General features: G+C 52.0%; 1 protein-coding gene and 1 pseudogene across 1 annotated transcript in view; one reads left to right on the top strand and one right to left on the bottom strand.

The window, feature by feature from the left end:
• Nucleotides 1-869: 869 nt before the first annotated feature.
• NR5A1 (nuclear receptor subfamily 5 group A member 1) overlaps nucleotides 870-19,829 on the bottom strand; it is a 43,270-nt gene continuing 24,310 nt past the window's right edge. Inside the window, exons 4-6 of the mRNA XM_053373870.1 lie at nucleotides 9,476-9,595; nucleotides 8,526-8,673; nucleotides 870-1,204 (exon numbers count right to left, since the gene is read on the bottom strand). Of these exons, the coding sequence (XP_053229845.1) occupies nucleotides 957-1,204; nucleotides 8,526-8,673; nucleotides 9,476-9,595 (516 nt within the window). The 3' untranslated portion in view covers nucleotides 870-956. The remainder of the gene's footprint in view (nucleotides 1,205-8,525; nucleotides 8,674-9,475; nucleotides 9,596-19,829) is intronic.
• On the top strand, nucleotides 2,979-3,534 carry LOC128406549 (U6 snRNA-associated Sm-like protein LSm3; annotated as a pseudogene).

The following is a 19,829-nucleotide window of genomic DNA, read 5'->3' as shown; positions in this document are numbered from 1 at the left end:
GGTAGTAAGAGCTGCCTAGGTCGTGGGCTGGGCAAGCAGTGCTTCTAGCTGGGTCTATTTGTCCAGCCAAAGTAGTGGTTGTGTTCAGAGGTGGACAAAGGAAGACCCCACCCCAGGAAGCACACAGAAAGACGATCTGAGCACCTGCTCCAAAGGTACAACGGCAAAAAATACATTCAGGAAACAAACATCGGTTATCGTATCCTCCCAACGCAGAGGCTCAGGGAATGTGATGTGCACAGGAGGGGGAAGAATATATATAGATATATATAGATATATGAATGCAATAAACAGATAACAAAATCAAAATAAAAGGAGCACCTGACTTGCTCAACTCAAAGCTGCAAGGCCTCGGAGAAAGGTCTCCCAAAATGAAGCCCCAGGGAGAAGAGGGGCTTCAGTGTATCTGAGGCACAACAAACTCGCTCTCATGGTGGCCCATGGACCACAGAAATCATCCTTGTGGCCAACAAGGCCACTACCTGCAGAGGGACAGGTGAGGTGAGGTGTGGGGGCCTTCCAGTGGGTCCAGTGCTGGGCCTTTTTCTCTCCATCTTTTCCCAGCCACCTAGCTAGAGGACCATGCCTGGAGAAGAGGTGGGAAGCTTGGGCAGATGCCTCCACTCTCACACACCCTGGGAGAAGACTCCTCTTCCGCCCAGTTAGGAAAGCAAACTCCCACCCAAAGTGTCCCCTGAACAGCCTCCAAGGGCAGTCCCCACACAGCTGAGCCCCATGGCTTTTAGAGAGCGAGAGCCTGGGACTCGGGAGGAATGACACCAAAATGCAGGCAAGGGTTGGGCATTGCATGAAAGTCGGACCTGGGAGAGGTCTCCTGTGGGGAGGGGAAGACAAGACACTCACCCTTCCTTCCTCCCTGCCACCACCCTTGCCCCTCTGCTGCCATGAGTCTCTTCCCCAGACAAAAGGGGGACGGAGAGCCTTTCCGGGCGCTCTCAACTCCGCTTGGCGTGCAGCATCTCAATCAGGAGGTTGTTGCAGGGCACGTCCCCGCTCAGGTGCTTGTGGTACAGGTACTCCTCCGCTTGCATGCTCAGGGACCGGATGTCAGACAGATGCATCAGAAGCTGGTGGAACTTGTCTGTGGCGTGCGGGTAGTTGCAGACGGTGTACTGCATCAGGGCTGCGTGAGCCTTCTCCTGGGCTTCCTTCACTACACTCGAATTCTCCAAGTATTTCACATCTGCAGAGGGGGGGAGCGGGGAGGAGGGGAAATAAGGGGGGACACGCATTGAATGGGGTAACCTCTCTTGAACAGAGGGACTTCCTCCTGGGCGCACAGGCCGCAGGCATGGAAAGTGTCACTTGCAAAGCTCGCACAAGCCATCGGCTGATATCTGCAAAACGGCTGAGGTTGATGAAGAGACTCCCCTGTGAGCCTCTCCATATTTTTAGCATAGAGAAAGGGGGACTGGAGGCGACCTGACGGAAGCATATGCAATTGCATGTGGTGTGGAGAAAGCAGAGGTTTTCCCCCTCCCTCTCGTCTGATGACACCAGAACTCGTAGACATCCAACCAAGCCAAACGTTGGGAGATTCAGGACAGAGAAAAGGAAGTAGTTCTTCACGCAGCGCAACATTAAACTATGGAACTCCCTCCCACAGGAGGCGGTAAAGGTAAAGGGACCCCTGACCATTAGGTCCAGTCGTGGCTGACTGGGGTTGCGGCGCTCATCTCGCTTTATTGGCCGAGGGAGACGGCGTACAGCTTCCGGGTCATGTGGCCAGCATGACTAAGCCGCTTCTGGCGAAGCAGAGCAGCGCACGGAAACGCCATTTACCTTCCCGCTGGAGCGGTCCCTATTTATCTACTTGCACTTTGACGTGCTTTCGAACTGCTAGGTTGGCAGGAGCAGGGACCGAGCAACGGGAGCTCACCCTGTCGCGGGGATTCGAACCGCTGACCTTCTGATCGGCAAGTCCTAGGCTGTGTGGTTTAACCCACGGCGCCACCCGCGTCCCAACAGGAGGCAATGATGGCCACCAATTTGGAGAGCCTTGATGGAGGTTTGGACAAATGCATGGAGGAGGAGGAGAGGAGCCACAGTTACTGCGCTGTGCCTCCGTGGTCAAGAGGCAGAGAGGCTTCTGAATACCAGATGCAGGAAAACACAGGAGAGGAGACCTGCTCTTGTGCAAGGATCCTGCTTACTGGTTTCCCACAAGCGTCTAGTCAGCCACTGTGAGAACAGGACTAGATAGCTCATTGGCCTGATCCAGCTAATGGCTCTTCCTACCTTCATAAGCTTCATCTGCCTGGATGAACAAGGACTCACCTCGCCAGGCTTATATTTTGCAGATGAGCATCACGCTGGTAAAGGCTACGCGAGGTAAACAAACTGTATCGGACAATCAGTTCTTTTTCTTGCATTATGATGTTCCCTAAACAAACCTTCACTTCAAAGCCTCTCTGTTGTGTTCCTCTCTAAACACCGGCTGGAGGGATTGGGGCTTAATCTGTTTGGCCTTCCCAGGTGACAGAAGGGCTCAGCTGACATGGAAACCGTGATCCAAGGTGCCTGAAGCAGCTCAGCCAAAAAGCAAGGGGCAGGAGGATGAGATAGGCAGGTGTGAAGTTGTAGCGATAAGCATATCCCTCTTAATCTGTGCACCTGCCTGAAAATGTGCCTGCTCATGTACACTGCTCTTGAAAACTCGGCAAAAGCTGCCAGTGCAAGCGTCCTTCCTTGGGCCTGACTTCATCCGCTGAGCGTGGCCACAGGGGCCAAGCAACAGCAGTGGGAGGGGGCTCCAATGGTGGGCAGCCACCTGTTCTTGCCACACTCACAAGGGGGAGATGAGGCAGAGCCTTTTCAAGGCTAACTGGGAAGACACAGCGGGCGCTCTGGGGGTGCCACCAAAACCTCTCCTCCCTCCCTCTCATTCCCAACACTCAGCCTAGAACCACAGAATTCTGGCCTCACCTCCAAAAGGGCATTGAAGGGGCTTGGAAAAAATGGTGGTAGACCAGCAACAAACCACAAATACCGTAGAAGAGCCCTTGGATCTCATCAGGCTCGGTCTTGATGAACGAATTGATGTAAAAATGAGAAATGACCGAAAACTTTGAGGCAGATTACATGCTTGTGACCAGCACTTAAATATGATTTGGGGTGATGTTGAGTAGACCGTGACAACAATAGAAATGGATGAAGAAACCTATGAAGAGATTTATAAATCTGCCAAAAGGAATATTCCAATGCTGTTTGTCTGAGGAAATGGGAGTTGTAGCTCCTCCACTGAGGGTTTGGCTGAAACCATGAAAAAAATGGTCACCATTTCAAAAATGTTGGACCTCTGGACACTGTCTTCTGATACCCTTAAACATTAAGATTCTGCCCTTAATTCTGAAAGACCATCCAAACCTGACTGTTGTGAAGGCGTAAGATCATTTGGCATATAAGTTGATATAAGGGGTTTTTCCCGAAATAACTTAAGTGCAGGTGTCTTCATGTATCAAATCAGTGGATATAACTATTTTAGTTGCGCTTGTGGCTGCTGATCTTTTTAAAGAAATAAATCTGTTTGGGTTTGGGGTTTTTTGTATGTATGTGTTTATAAACACTTTCCCCATTTCGGCGGTGGGGCAGGAAGGGCATTGAAGCATTGGAAAAGGTTCGGGAAAGGGCCGTCAGAATGACCAAGGAGAGGGTGGAGCCATGGATGGAGGTTGCAGCTGCTCTCCTGCAAAACTATGGCACTTCCCTTAAAAACAGCAGTGAGATTTCAGTCCTCTTGGTTCTGAAGAAAGGGCTGGTTTAGAGAAGGGCAACCCTTCAGAGAAGGGCAACCCAAAGGATGAGGGAATGGCAAAGCTGGATTTAGGGGAGCGCAACCAGTTTCTCTGCACTGGGCGCTGAGCTGAGAGGGCACCGTGGCGAGTGCTGCAACAATGTGAAATGGAAGGCAATGGGGGGGGCTGGATTTTGGCATTGCACAGGGCGCCACTGAAATTTGGAAGCCCAAAGTTCACTGGGGACGTAGGGACTCCCCTGTGAAGAAAGGTTGCAGCAATTGGGACTTTTTTGTGTAGAGGAAAAGTGAGAAAGAGGCAGCAGCAACATCGATGCTCATAGAATTACACGTGGCACAGAGAAAGCGGGCAGGGGAAAACTTTTCTTCCTCTCTCCTCACGCCAAAACTCGGGGATAGCCAACGAAGCTGAAAGTTGGAAGATTCAGGACAGATCAAAGAAAATACCGTATTTTTTGCTGTGTAAGACTCACTTTTTCCCTCCTAAAAAGTAAATGTGTGTGTGTCTTATGGAGCAAATGCAGGCTGCGCAGCTATCCCAGAAGCCAGAACAGCAAGAGGGGTTGCTGCTTTCACTGCGCAGCGATCCCTCTTGCTGTTCTGGCTTCTGAGATTCAGAATATTATTTTTTCTTGTTTTCCTCCTCCAAAACTAGGTGCGTCTTGTGGTCTGGTGCGTCTTGTATTGCAAAAATATGGTACTTCTTCACACAGAGAAGAGTTTAACTATGGAACTCCCTCCTGCAGGAGGCAGGGATGGCCACCGACATGGACGGCTTTCCAAGAGGATTGGAAGGACATCTGGAGACCCACAGATGGAGAACCACTGTATCAGCCTTTCTCCACCTGTGGGTCCCCAGATGTTGTTGAACCACAACTCCCATCACCCTAGCTAGCAAGGCCAGAGCTCAGGGATGATGGGAGTTGTAGTCCAACAACATCTGGGGACCCACAGGTGGAAACAGCAGGAGGGGAGAGGCGTCTCACTGGCCACTGGGAGAACAGACTGCAGGTCTGGGAGGGCCACGGCCCCCATCCTGCCTCAGGGCTTTTTCCACGTTCCCCTGACCTGGGCCTTGTGCTTAGCACCAGAGGTGCTGACTGCCTCCTTTCATTTCTGAGTCACTGCTGGGATAATCAGGCACGCAATTATGGAATCTCTTCATCTGCATAACATTATCGTGGTTTTCGTTTCCAGGAGAAAGAGGGGGAGGGGGACACGCAGCCCTCACACTCGCACACCCTAGAAGTTACGCTGCTGAAGCCTTCTCTTGCCTACCACCCCACCCCCCCACCCCACACACACACTTTGAGGTGGAGCAACAATAGAGGGTTCGTCTTGATCAACTCACCTGGTTTGCAGAAGAAACCCTATTCACGGTTTAATTGAATATTTGAATAATCTTTTCATTCCTGCAAGGCATAAAGAATGTTGTCCAAATAACATCGACGCGCTCCATTGAGAGAGCGGCTGCAAAGACTCCGTCCTGCGACAAAAGCCGCCCCACACACAGGCGGAGCTGCCGGGACAATTTCTATGCCCTCAAGAGTTCTTTGCATTCAGCGCCGCTTTTGTCTGCTGGAGGCTTCTGATAAATTGCAATCGCTTAAGGGAATGCAGGCGCATAAAAGCCGCTCTTGCTCCGCATCCCCTCAAGTGGCTGGCTGGAGAATGGAAGTCAGGCGGGCGCGTGTGGAGGGGGGGGGGTCAATCCATTAAGCTTCTATTAAGCCCTTCTGGAGAACAAAGCTAACCTGTGCCGTCCCTCATAAATATTGCTGTTCAGAGAAGCCCTAATTTTAATTAAACCTCTTTTACCTGCTCAGGAGAAAAATCTATTTAGACTCAAATGGCGCCCTTTCCTCCCCGCTCTCGCACGCCTGTGTTTGTGCATACACACACAGAAACACACACATACACACAGATGCCAAGTGCAGATTGTGAGCTGGAGGGAGAGAGAGAGAGAGAGAGAGGAGAGACATTCTTTTCTTCAGGGCAAATGCAGCCTGCATATATAAGCGAGGAGGTGGCAGCTCCCGTACAGCCGAGGGCACACGGCTTGCAGCATAATCGGCACCACGCTCCGAGAGGGAAGTTGGGCACGGGGCATGGGCAGAGGGCAACCTTTTGTTCCTGGTTTTCTTCGGGGAAGGAGAAAAGCTTCCACACCGGCAGCTGGAAGTTTTAACGCAATGCGCAAAAAGGGAAGGGAAGGCATCATGGAGTGGGGGGGGGGTCCTTTGCTGCGAAGCCAAGGAGAAACACCAGTTGCTGAAAACCCACAGGAGGCCAGAGTGTGCTGGCACTCAGGTTCTGCCTATGGGCTGCCCATTGGGGCATCTGTGAGACCAGGGTTCTGGACTCGATGGGCCCCCTCGGGCCTGACCCAACGGCAGAGCTTGTCTTATATGCTCTGAAGAAGATCATTTGACGCTGGTCTGTGACCGTATTAATAAATTCATTCATTCATTCATTCATTTGACCCAGAATTCTTCTGGAAGGAGGAAAGGAAGCCCTTCCTCACACAGTGCATGATTAAACCATGGATCTCTCTCCCCCAGGACGGCCACCAACTTAGATGGCTTTAGAAGAGGACTGGAAAAAGTCCTGGAGGAGGAGGAAGCTATCAAAGGCCACTAGTCACAATGGTTATGCTCCACTTCCACCGTCAGAAGCAGAGGTGTCTCTGCCTTCCAGTTGTGTGGAGAGAACACTGTTTGCTGCCTTTGCTCAGTTCCGGGGCTTGAAACCTTGCTCTCTTTGGGAGTGGGGACGGCTGCAGTTCCTGTCGCTTTGCACCATGTGGCTAAGGGACAAGGCAGGGAATTGGTGGTATTTAGAATCTTTTGAGCGTTTTAAATCTGAAGCAGCCAAACCTGCAACGTTCTCTTGCCTGTTTATGGAGCTTTGAGTTCAAGATCAAGGAGCTAGAAGTGCTGCGCGTGTCTAGACCAGTTCTTAATTTCCATTATTGCTCAAGTTGCAACCTTTAGCTGGCGGTTCTGACTTCCATACCCTGGTCTCTTGACCACTGCAGGAAGTGTCCCTAGAGGGATGCCGTACAGAATGTACCATGAAACAGTTTCACAGCTGTGCCACTCTGCGGCTGGGTCATAACTGGCTGAGGGGAGGCAGGTCCATAGCTAGGGGCTGGTGAGGTGGGCCCCCGCCAGGCGTGCAAGCAATGGGGGGGGGCAAAATCAGCTTAAAATATGTCCATAAATATAAATATTGATTATTGCCTCATAAGAATAGAGGGTGAATTGAATGGGGGGGTGGAGGAGAGGTGGAAAGAAGAGCTGATTTGTCCGTGGCTCGGGGGTGCAATCTGGACGGTTCTGCCAGGGGCGCAAGATCACCTAGCTATAGCTCTGGCAGGAGGGAAGAGTGCTGATGTGCTCAAGCCCTGGTTGTGGTTTTTCCACCAGGGCACCTGGCTGGACAATGTGGAAACAGGAGGTTGCCACGGGCCTCATCCAGCCTCGATTTATGCAAAATAAAGAGGCTTGATTTGCATTCAGGTTGCACAATTCAGGTACAGAATCCCGGGTGGGTTTTAGGCATGAAACTGGCAAACACAGCATTTGCCGGAAGGAGGAAACTTTTCTTAACCTTTTTTCTCAAAAGGAGCCTGGACTACAGCTTTGGCAGACGTCCAGGGAGGATACTGCTGCTGGTGTCATTTCCCTCAGAGAACTGAAGCGCTGAGCACTTCCGCAGAACAGGCAGAATCTCTGCATTTGAGTCGCTGGGTTCAGCTGCCAAATGGCATTCTATGGGATAAAACAGCAAGCCTGAGACCCCAAAAAGCAGCAGCTGCTGCCGGTCAGTGTAGGCAATGCTGGGCTGGACAGACCAACAGCCTGAGACTTCAGCACTAACTTCCCAGTGCAGAAACGGTCACTGCTTGACCCCTGCCACCCCAGGGCTGGTGCGCAACCTTGCAGGCCTAGCAGAGGAAGCCAATAGCACCCTCAACCACTCCTGGTGCAACCATTTGTAGGAGAGGTTGTGGAGGGGGCGGAAGTGTCGCTCACACCCACACAGACGGCCCTGCTCCACTGCCACGCGCGGGGGGGAGGAGGCAAGGCTGCCTGAACTGGTGCAAATCAACTTCTGAGCAGAAAGAAGGGGTCTTTGGGGGCAGGGATCAGAGGCAGGTACCAGTCAAGACAAAACTGACTCCTTTGCAGACCGCACTCCCACATTTCCCTGTCAAGGTCAGAAGTTGTGCACAGTTCCTCTGGGCGATAGGCAGGGCTGTAATCTCCAATGGCTGACCACATTCGAGGCTGTCCCTGAATTCTTCGGGACACAAACACAGATGAAGAGTAACTGCTTCATGGCCTCAGCTCTCAACAACACGCTCAAGGAGGCCACCAACATCCATGTTTTTGGAAAGGCCTGTCCAGCAATGTTCCAGTTTACCAGCTGCTGGAGGCCGCAAGAGGTCAGTGGGCCCTCATTGCTTAAGTCCTGCTTGCCTGGGCACTGTGGGAACAAGAGGGTGGACCCGATGGGCTGGTCCAGCAGCCGGGCTCTTAAAACGTCCTTCTGGCAGTAGAGAGAAGGCAGAGACAAAGGGTGCTTCCAGCCCCATCCGCCAGACAGACGAACCCTCAAGCAAAGCAAGTCTCCTCCAAACACCTGGTGTGGTTGAGATCTCAGGGTGGGAGGGGGCTCTCCATGTCAGCCCCTGTTTGCTCTTCCCAGGTCCCTCGCTGCCCCACCCACACTCCTTGGCACTTACCAAGGCTGAAAAGGATGAGGAACTTCAAGCAGACAAACTCCTGCCTGTCCACCTGGAGAGAATGCAGGTGAGCCACCAGCTGGTGCGCTCTCAGCATCAAGTTGTTCAGGATGGATCCCGCCTGCATGGTAACGGTCGACACGTTCACCTGGAAGAAAGGAGAGGTGGGCAGGGTTCAGGACCCCCGAAAAGTACCATCTTGTCAGGGGAACAAGGATGTTCAAGAGCTGGGCGGTGGGGGACGACCTCCACCAGAAAGACTTTTGAGCAAGCAGCTGTTAAGGCAGCAGTTAATGGGCTGAGTTGTTGACTAAATTACAAGAAATATGGTTATATCTGGGTGCTGGCTGTACACAGAAGGATAAATAATAACGACCAAAGTCTAACTAGCCAGGCGATCCAACGCAGGCTGACTCACAAGTGATGTCCCTTAGCATCCCATAAGGCTTCCTCTCAAGTAAGTGTGCAGAGAACTGCAACCCAAAGTCTAAATATGTGCAATGGAGTACTTGCAAATTCTCTCCCCCCACCCCCGGCCTCTATCTCCCTCTGCTGTGGGGCAGGGGACCTGTGTCCTCTTACACTCTGTACGTTCCTGGCAAGTCATCATTCTTATCTACCCACAGCAATGACAGCTCTCCATATCTGATGTTTTTTATGTAGCCAAAACTGTCCCAGCCATTCTTGGTGGTGGCAGTGGGATTTTGGGGCGGAAGAATGTAGAGGGAACGCCCCCCCCACACCCCCCAAAAAACCCAGGTGCCCAGTGGGCAAAGAAGGCTGACCAACTTTTGGGGGTGGGGGCGATGAGACAAGGGGGGTGGGCATGGGGAAAGGAAAGGAAGTGGCCAGAATCCCGAGCAACAGCAGTGGCACTTCGCGCTACGACATTTTGCTGCAGCATTTCTGAACAGGGTCGTTGCGGAACCTGCAGACAGTAGTGCTTTTACCTCCTGGCCTGTCACCAGCAGGATGCTGTGCTCCTTCCCGTGACGCACTTGGCGGAAAATGTAGTCAAAGACCAGCAGCTCACTCCAGCAGTTTTGCAGCAGCTTCATCTGGTCACCCACCTGGGAGGAAGAAGAGGAAGAGGAGGAGGAGGAGGAGGAGGAAAAGAAAACAGCTGAGAAGCTTCCTCCAAAGAGGATTTTGTAATAGCAATAATAATAATAATAATAATAATAATAATAATGGCATTTGTATATCATCCTTCATCCGAAAATCTCTTGGCAATTCACAACATAAAAGTACAAAATGAGAACACAAAATACATTAAAAAAAACTAAAGAACAAACCAATAACCTTCCTCCCACAAAGACATTTAAAAGGACATAGAATGCCTGGCTGAAGAAAAACATTTTCACCCGACCCCTAAAGATATAGAACGCAGGCGCCAGACAAGCCTCCCTGGGAAGAGCATCCCACAAATGGGGAGCCACTGCAGAAAAGGCCCCGCCTCGTGTTGCCGCCCTCTGGACCTCTCATGGAGGAGCCACATGGAGAAGGGCCTCAGAGGATGATCTTGGGGTCCAGGTTAGTTCGTGTGGGAAGAGGCAGCCCTTGAGGTACTGCAATCCTGAGCCATTTAGGCAGTAGAGGCCAAAACCAGCACTTTCAACCAGGCCTAGAGACTAACTGGCAGCCAGTGCCACTGGGTCACCCTCAGTGTAACACGCTCAAATGGTCTCATCCCGGTGAGCGCAACCTGGTCACCAAACTCTGCACTAGCTTAAGTTTCCAAACCATCTTCAGAGGCTAAACTATGCGTAGATGTCAGAAGTTAGGCTTTCCCTGTCCAGATAAGGACATAGCTGGCCACCAGCCAAAGCTGATGGAAGGTACTCCACACCACCAAGGCCACCTTAGCTTCAAGCGACAGCAGAAGGACCCCAGGCTACATACCTGCTCCTTCAGAAGGAGTGTGACCCCATCAAGAGCAAGAATCTGACCGGAGTTCTCCACTCATGTTCAAGCCAATTCCTAGCTTGTTTCCTAAGCCAGGTGGGCTCCGTGAAGGAGGAGAAGGAACTCCAGGGCATTTGTGTCAATGGTCTTAGTCATTCAGATATTCCGGGGCTTTGGCAAGAGTGACATGACCTTCAGTATGCAGAGCAGATGTTCTGCCACTGAGCTGGGACCCTTTCCAGGTCCGGATCCTGCTAGGTGTTACAGATCACTTAAACAAGAGGCAACAGGGCATGCATTTGAAGTAACGACTCTTCCCTCACTTTATAGGGCCTTCTCGGTAGTGGCGCCCGCCCTGTGGAACACCCTCCCTTCAGATGTGAAGGAAATAAGTGGCTATGTTCTCTTTAAAAGACATCTGAAGTCAGCCCTGTTTAGGGAAGTTTTTAATCTTTAATGCTGTATTGTTTTTAACACTTGATTGGAAGCCACCCAGAATGGCTGGGGAAACTCAGCCAGATGGGCAGGGTATAAATAATATGTTGTTGTTGTTGTTGTTGTTGTTGTTGTTGTTGTTGTTGTTGTTGTTGTTGTTGTTAGCAGGGCCCCAGGAATTCAGCAAGACCTACAGAGGATGCCTGCCCACCCTGCAACCCCCCCCCCCAGCTGAGCACACTGCTGAGTGCCCTGTGGCTACACACAGCAACTTTTAAAAAATTTTGTGCACAGCACCTGACCTAACACCATTCTGGGATCGTTCAAAGGCACCTAAGAACCAGAGGTGCTTAGAAGGCTGGTCCCCACAACCAGGTAAGCCCACCTGACAGAGAGGCCCCACTTAAACCTAGAGCCAGCCCTGCCATAACTCCATGGGGCAAATGCAAAGTGTCCTTCAGTGGCTTCTAGGTCAAATATCACCCACCTGCTACTATAAAAGGTTAAAGCTGTGCCAGTTTAACATATATTTAAGCCTTAATATATATTTAAGGGACGCAGGTGGCGCTGTAGTCTAAACCACGGAGCCTAGGGCTTGCCGATCAGAAGGTCGGCGGTTCGAATCCCCGCGAGGGGGTGAGCTCTCGTTGCTCGGTCCCTGCTCCTGCCCACCTAGCAGTTCGAAAGCACGTCAAAGTGCAAGTAGATCAATAGGTACCGCTCCAGCGGGAAGGTAAACGGCATTTCCGTGCACTGCTCTGGTTCACCAGAAGTGGCTTAGTCCTTCTGGCCACATACCTGGAAGCTGTCTGCAGACAAACACCGGCTCCCTTGGCTTATAGAGCGAGATGAGCGCCGCAACCCCAGAGTCGTCCGCGACTGGACTTAACGGTCAGAGGTCCCTTTAGCTTTAAGCCTTAATTGTCACTGACTAATTCTTGCATCTCCTTGCCCTTCTGCCCCCACCATACTGCTTCCCCCAACCAAGATTTCAATTCAGGCACCTGGCAAAGTGAGCTGGAGTCGCAGCAATAAATTTCTTGACCTTGATGGTTCCACCAAGACTTTCAGATTGTTCCTCCGAGTCACAACTTTGCCTGCCGCCTTCTAGACTTGTATGATTCTGGAAATTGAGCACGGGACATCCTGCAAGTCCGTCACTCGGCTAAGTGCTTGTGTGAACAGGACAGAGCCATGGCTCTCCAATCTTCAGGGCTGAACAGCACTTGGGGACGCAGGTTGATAAACTGTCCAAGATTTATGGCTTTATCTGCCGTGGTAAAAACAGTCCCTTGCTGCAGCTTTTTTAATGGGCAAATTTATTAGGACACCAGCTTCTGTGGGTCAGCATCTGGGGCAGGCATGCAGGGCCAGGGCCCCACTCCGCAGAGGGACCAGGAGGGGCTCCGAGAGCCAGTTAGCCGGGCGGACAAGGACCTGGGAGGCCAGGCTTCAGAGCCCTGCTCCCCCATGAAGCTCCCCTGGGGGGGGCAGTCTCTGCCTCTCAGCCTGGCCTACCTGGCAGGGCTGTTTTGTGGATGAGGGCCTTGGGGGGACATGAATGCAAAGAGTAAGGACAGCAAAGCGCTTTTTGGAAAGTAGGGCAGAACCACTGAGGAACATTGGGCCAGTCACTGCTTTTCAGCCTAGCCTACCTCACAGGGTTGCTGCAAGGATAAGAACGCAGGCGAGGAAGACACACACAGACCATGTGCACCGCTTAGAGCTCCTTGGAAGGAAGACAGGAAGGAAGGAAGGAAGGAAGTGCAATGAATTGTTTCAGCCTCCCTCCCTCCTCCTTGAGCTCCAGGGGCAGTTTGTGGGGGCAGCTCAGCAAGGCTGGCTTTGGAGACCCCACCACCAGCCCCCAGCTGCAAAGCAAGCACAGCCCACAGCGGGAGAGCACAATGGCTGCTTGGCTCATCTCCACTCTTATCTGAATCCCTTCCCGGGCCAAGCATCTCGCCCAGTTCTCAAAACAGTGTCTTGCTGGGCGCATCCCCCATCCCTGAGGGAGGGAGAACCACCCCGTTGTTTGCACACAAAAAGGCCAGTGTCTCTGGGGAGGCTGCTGTCGATACATTTTGCCCTCCAGGACACAGTATGTGCTCCTCCAGCGTGAAGGAATGCGGAGTGGAAGGAACCGGCTGTTAGGGAAAGCCCCCACTTCACTCCCCGGTGCCAACGGGGTGCCCTCTCCCCCTCACCTGCATGCCCAGGAAGGACGGGGGCAGGTTGCAGAGGAGGGGGGTGCTGCGTTGCTAAATTCACAGCAGCCTTGTCTGGGGGCTCGAAGGATCTCCACCTGGTGGCCTTTCACAAGTTGTATTCTCTCTCACACACACCCAGGCACCAGCTGTACACCCAGGAGGATGATCATAATAATGCCGTCTTACGTGGTGTGACGTTGTGGTCTAAACCACAGAGCCTAGGGCTTGCCAATCAGAAGGTCAGCGGTTCGAATCCCCACGATGGGGTGAGCTCCCGTTGCTCGGTCCCTGCTCCTCCCAACCTAGCAGTTCAAAAGCACCTCAAAGTGCAAGTAGATAAATAGGTACCGCTCCGGGGGGAAGGTAAACAGCGTTTCCGTGCGCTGCTCTGGTTCGCCAGAAGCGGCTGAGTCATGCTGGCCACGTGACCCGGAAGCTGTACGCCGGCTCCCTCGGCCAGTAAAGCGAGATGAGCGCCGCAACCCCAGAGTCGGCCACGACTGGACCTAAGGGTCAGGGGTCCCTTTACCTTTACCTTTACCTTTACCTTTACCCTACTGGACTGCGGAAAGGATTACTGCCTTGTACTCAGTTAGAGCGCTGGTCCACTTGGCACACCCAGCATACCCTGACTGGCAGCCGTAGCTCTCCAGGGTCTCAGGAAGGGTGAGATCCCAGCCCTCCCTGGAGATGAGGCCACTGGGGATTGAACAAGAGAACTTCTGCATGCAAAGCAGGTGTTCCACCCCCGGAGCTGTGGGTCTTCCTCTGTCAAGACTTGCAAGACGCGCTTTGGATAAATGAAACACCCCAAAAAACACTTTGGGGCCTCTCCAGACCAGGGACGGACACACACACACACACACACACACACACACACACACTTGTCTGCAATAGTAATAGCTCATTAGTGGTGGATTTGTTCTGGACAAAGTTCTCCCAAAGTTCCCATATCGTTGACACCTGGAGGGGCATCTCTTGTGCTTTATAGCTCAACAAAAGTGAGACAAAACAAACAAATGGGAACATTTGTGGTATGCAATGTTGCAGGATTTCAGCAGGAAGTTATGGGACTGGCACTGATTGGAAAGGAAGCAGTTTGTACCTGCAAACGTTTCAGTGAGGACCATACTGCACCAGCGGCGTAGCGTGGGTTGTCAGCACCCGGGGCAAGGCAAGTAATTTGCGCCCCCTAACCCGTGGATTTGCGCCCCCTAACCCTACAAATCTATGCCTATGAATGATGGTCCCTCTCTCTCTCTCATATTCCAATTGATTCCCATTTCCGCCGATCGATCCCCGAAGCTCTCACCCAGCGAAATTCGTGCGTAATTACGCTTCGCCATCCCTAATCCTGCCGCTTCCACCGGGAAATCATGACGGTGCATTTCTCCTCTCCAAACTTTCCCCGGCCCTTTGCCGGCTGGCGCAGCCCTTTTGGCTACGAGCTCCCCTCCTTCTCTGCCCGCTTCCGACCCCACCTCCCCGTCCAGCCTCCCTACCTCCTGAAAAAAGGCGCCGGCGCCGAGCAGGACACCCCCGCGGCCATCGGAGAGAGGCAGGGTCGAGGGAGGCAAGCCAATGGGTGAGGCGGGGGTAGGTGGCCACGGGGGCGGGCGCTGCCGCAGTCCTCGGGTGGGCAAGGTAGGAGCAGGCGGAGGCTGGCCGGCCGCTCTGACAATAGGGGCGGGCCGAGGGCACGACGCGGCTGGGCCCTCTGGACTCGCGCCCCCCCCAGATGTTGCGCCCGGTGCGGCCGGCACCCCTGGCACCCCCCACGCTACGCCACTGTACTGCACCAAGTATAGCAAGATTGCACATAAGCTCCCAGATGCCTCCATGAGGAGGACAGGCCATCACGAACACGCCCTCAAATGCAAAGCAAATCCTGGCATCCCCACTGCCCAAGGTGGCTGCCAGCACAGCCAAGCCAGGGGTTCAGCTTCTCCAGGGACACCAGCCACAGAGAACAGTCTTCAGTCTAAGAGGCAGAAGTGAAACTGAGGCTGGATGGGTGAGTGTCAGGGGGCACCTCCCACACACACACACACACAAAAGGAACAGTTCAGTAAGCAGGGCAGTTTCTTATCAGTTTCGTTTACGTACTTAGATATTCGTGAATTGTCCCATTGTATAGTTCTCTGGGCAAAGCAGAATAAAAAGTTTATTCCAACCCCTCAAAAGGGTTCAGCTGAAACACAGGACAGTCGAAAATACCACAGTAAAATCCAAAATCCAGCAGAGAAAGTAAAACTGACTCCCAATCAAGCTTGTCATAGTCCCAAAAGCGCTGGGCAGTGTCAGTTTGGACTTTAAGCCATTCCCTCATTTCTCCATCTGCCCCACAAAAGAGAGCTCCTTGCTGCCTTGCCCCCTTTCAAGCTCCCCTCAGTCCACCTGCTTCCCCAAAATGTGGCTACTCTCCTGCAGCAGACACCTTGACAGCGTTGGCAAAAGTGAGCAGAGCATTTCATGGACTGAAGATGCACACACACACACACACACACACACACACACAGCCCTACACTTTCTCCCGAGAGCTCAGGCGTCTGCACCCATTGTGCAAGGCACTTATAATAGAAAAAAGACAGATGTGGAACGAGGGAAGCAGAGGACGCCGGGATTCCCCAGCAAAGAGTGGCAATAAAGCAGGAGCCGGGAGAAAAGAAAAGCTTTTTATAGGGTTTGCACACTTACCCTGAGAGAGATTGCTCAGGGAACGGGAGGTGGAGTTGCAGGAGACTTCCAGGACTCAACATTCCTGCCTCAGCCAATGCATAATCCCAGAAGCTGCCCCACTCAAGCAGATCCTGTTGCTAGCAATGTCTATGTGCTCCTTATTTGCAAAGACGTTAATTACACCAGCCCACCTAACAAACCTAGAGGGGAAGTAGGTTCCCATTGTTGCCATTTTGCAGATGAGCAACTGAGAACGAGGGCAGCGGTTGAACCTGCAGCCAGCCTTCCCAGACCTCAGAGACTACCACTTCCTCTTTCAACCTTGCCGGGGGTCTCCTCTTCCCTCCCTGTCCTACAAGTGTGTAAGCAAAGCACTATCTCTCCCAGCCCACAGGGTGCAAACAAAGTAATACCTGTTTCAAAGTGTGTGCGTGGTGCAAACAAGGAAGAAATGAACATGAACAAAGTGCAATTCCCACAGTCTCTTTTTGTCATGAGTTCACCTCTTTGCACATGCAGACTGAGAGTTTGCTTTAGGGACCTCCATGCTGATGGCCAAGGCACAGATCTCGTCCAGGAGACCTAAGCAGAGACAGCTCACACCAATCAAAACATGGTGCTACTGGAGCCCGTTGCTTGATGGTGTTAGGCAATGAACCTCGGTTCACAAAGAGTCAGTTCTAACTGCTAGGAAAGGCAGAGTTTCTCCACACCCCTGACCCACCAATTATCAACAGCAGCCAAAAAGAGGTATAATCCGTGTGTGTGTGTGTGTGTGTGTGTGTGTGTGTGTGTGTGTGTGTAGGCTAGTGGGGAAAGGAGAAGGGCTTTTAATTGTCTTCGCAAACCTTCATAACAGCAGGATGCAATGTGGGCTAGGACTCCACTGCTTGAAGCTGACAATTAACTCCTTGGTAGTTACAGAAAGTGTCTTTTCTGGCATCAGAGCTTTCCAAGAGGAATTGGGGTGGGGGGTGAGAGACACCTACAAGCCCGTGTCCCTCTGACCGATGACCTTTGGTGCACAGCGCTCCAACACAAAGAGCATTGGTCCCAAGTAGCTATTTAGAGGTGCAAATTGTTTCAAGGTCTGCGTAATGTGCCTGGCTTGTGTAACAAGGGTGCTGCAGAGTTCAGGGAGTACAGAGGGAATGGGTGCCTTGAACTGCAAGTGGAACAGGCCAAGGACACAAGAAGGACGCCCAGCTCTCACAGTGGACAACCAGGTGGCTCTATTGGTAAACCAGCAAGCAGGATTCAACCACAGCAGCCCTCTGCCCCCTCCTGTGCCAGTTTCCAGCAACTGGCATTCAGAAGCATTCCTGCCTCCAACTGTGGAACTCCACGAGATTTGAAAACCTCAAGCAAAATTCTTCCATGCAAGTCACCTGGAGGGGTTTGAACACACCAGTTTTGCCTGCGTGTCTGTGTGTGTTGGAAGACTTGCAGCCTCCGCCAGAGGCAGGTTTAGGGAAGCAGGACCAGTTCAGTTGTGCTGGGCGCAGAGCACTGTTGGGGACACTGCACCTATGATTTAGAAGGGAGGGAGGGAGGCGGAGGGGTGCAGAATTTGGGCGTTGCACAGGTCACCCATTGCCTCTGCTCCCAAACCAAGGAGAGCCCTGTGGAGCTTGGGGCTGCCCACTGCTTCCACTGCCCTTGCTTCTGCGCCACTGAGAGCAGGCACAAAAAGGGGGGAAGGCAGAGGAGAGGCAGAGGCTCCCCCAACCCCCTGATCTCCAAGCCACAGAAATGTCTGCAGGTGCTGGTTGCTTCATCTAAGAAAAGGACAGTGTAGAGTTGGGGTGTATGGCATGTTAGGGGAGGGGCAGTACCTCAGGTGGGGGGAACACATGATGCTCCTTCTGAGGTAGTCCATCCCCCCTTTGGTCCCTACCCTGCACTCACCTCTCAACTGTGGCTCCAGAAGCTGTCAGCATGAGACAGGAGCCACAAGCCCAGCGGCAATGGCCTCGACTGGCCAGCGAAGCCAAGTGAGGGGAGCCGGTGGGTTTCAAACCCTCAGTGAGTGAGGGACTTCCCTGCCTGCGAAGACAAGGTTCTCACGCATTGAGTATTGACTGGGTCCTCTGCTCAAGAAGGCAGTTTCTGCCTGTGCTGCAGAGGAAAGTGAGGGGCAGGTGGGGCTTGTCCACCTGGGAAGGGAGCCCATCTGGGAGAAAGAAAACTGACCTTAAACCTTTGCTGCCCTGCAAGGTATCCTTGGGAGGGAAAAAGGCTAAGGAGCAAACCCGACACAAATGTGGAGTGTGGCTCTTTGTATGCCTCCATCAAGCAACTCTCACACTTAAGCTGGTGCCAAACGTCTTGCATTGCTCTCCTTTGGAAGCAGACTCAGAGGATCATCTGGCAGCCCAGGACCTCCAGACACACTGCCTGGGTTTGCACCCCGGGGAGGTCACTGCTAAAAAGCAGCGGCTTGCCTTCTTGAGACAGATGGATGCCAGCCATGAGATGGAAAAGGTGCAGAAAAGGGCAACCCAAAGGATAGATTAGATGGAGCGACTTGCCTACGAAGAAAGGTTGCAACTTTGGAGACTTTCTCGTTTATAGAGAAAAGGCAAGTCAGAAGCATCACGAGGGAAGCTTATAAAGTCACACGTGGTGTGGAGGAATGCCAATGAAGTTGAATACTGGAAGATATTGGAAGACAGAGAAAAGTTAAACTATGGGACTCCCTGCCACAGGAGGCAGTGATGGCCAGCGACTTGGATGGCTTGAAAAGAGGACTGGGGAAATTCATGGAGGAGGAAGATAGGGCTGTCAATGTCTTCTAGCCAGGATGGCTCCAAAGTTTCCCATCCGAGGCATCTGAGAGCAGGATGTTGGACTCAGTGGACCACTGGCCTGATCCAGCAGCCTCTTCTTGTGCTGTTATGATCTCTCAAAATGAAACATGTCCACAAGTCTCTCTGAGAGGCTGCTACGGATGCAGCCACTGCAGCGGGCGGGGGGGGGGGAGTTGCAGAGGGCACAATTATTTGGTGAAGATTGGATGCGTCCCCTCGACAATTGGGAAGGGAGGAAGCTGGGCCAGGAGATGACAATCAAAACCTTTCACAAATTGAAGGTGTTAATAAGAGGTTAACACCCTTCAGATGTCACAGCGACTGACCTCTCCCCTCCCCCCCCACCACTAAGATCATCAGGAAAACAAGATGTTGTTTAATTGCCTGCCTAGATGTCAGTCCGGCACAACAGGCTTGCAACTTTCTCCTTCCCCTTCTCAGTTCCAAGAACTGGGTGTGCAGGACATTTAACCCTACCTAAAAGAAAGCAAAAAATGCAAATGTGCAGCCTCGCACGGCCTTCTCTACAGATGTTATCAGACTACAACTCCCGTAGATGTTGACCTCTAGCCATGTTGGCTGGGGTCAACATGAATCTGTCAATTTCAGTTTCTTGTTTTTCTAATATTAAATTCAGCTTTCCACAAGTAAAAAATAAAAAATCCTCATGAAAATTCATCAGCGTTTAATTGTGAATTTCACCTAATAAGCACTATTTTTTAGATGCAACTTTGATAAACTTAAAACATTCCTGCAATCAGTTTCCCCTAATGCATTTTTATATCTAATTTTACTAATGCGTTCCTTTTTAGGCACACTTCCTCCCAATGTATGCATTCTTGTACACACTGGATGGGGAACTGCATTACTTAATTCAGAGAAGTACGAATTTTGAAAGATAATTGTGTTTCAGCTCACTTGGAATCACAGATTTGTAGGACTGGAAGGGACCCCGAGGGCCATCTAGTCCACCCCCTGCAATGCGGGAATCTCAGCTAAAGAATCCATGACTGATGGCCAACCAACTTCTGCTTAAAAACCTCCAAGGAGAGTCGACCACCTTCTGAGGATATCTGTTGTATAGCTCTTACTGTCAGAAAGGTCTTCCCTAATGTTTAGGCTGAGTCTCCTTTCTCGTAACTTGAATCTGATAGTTTGGTTCCTACCGTCTGGAGCAACGAGCTCTATCTCCCAACGACCCTTCCGATATCTGAATATGGCCACCTCCGTCTCCTCTTCTCCAGTCTAAACACCACCATATCCCT

The sequence above is a fragment of the Podarcis raffonei genome, chromosome Z (assembly GCF_027172205.1).
Source record: "Podarcis raffonei isolate rPodRaf1 chromosome Z, rPodRaf1.pri, whole genome shotgun sequence".
NCBI lineage: Eukaryota > Metazoa > Chordata > Lepidosauria > Squamata > Lacertidae > Podarcis > Podarcis raffonei.
The sequence above is the reverse complement of the archived record's forward strand: the minus strand, read 5'-3'. Positions and strand labels throughout refer to the sequence as shown.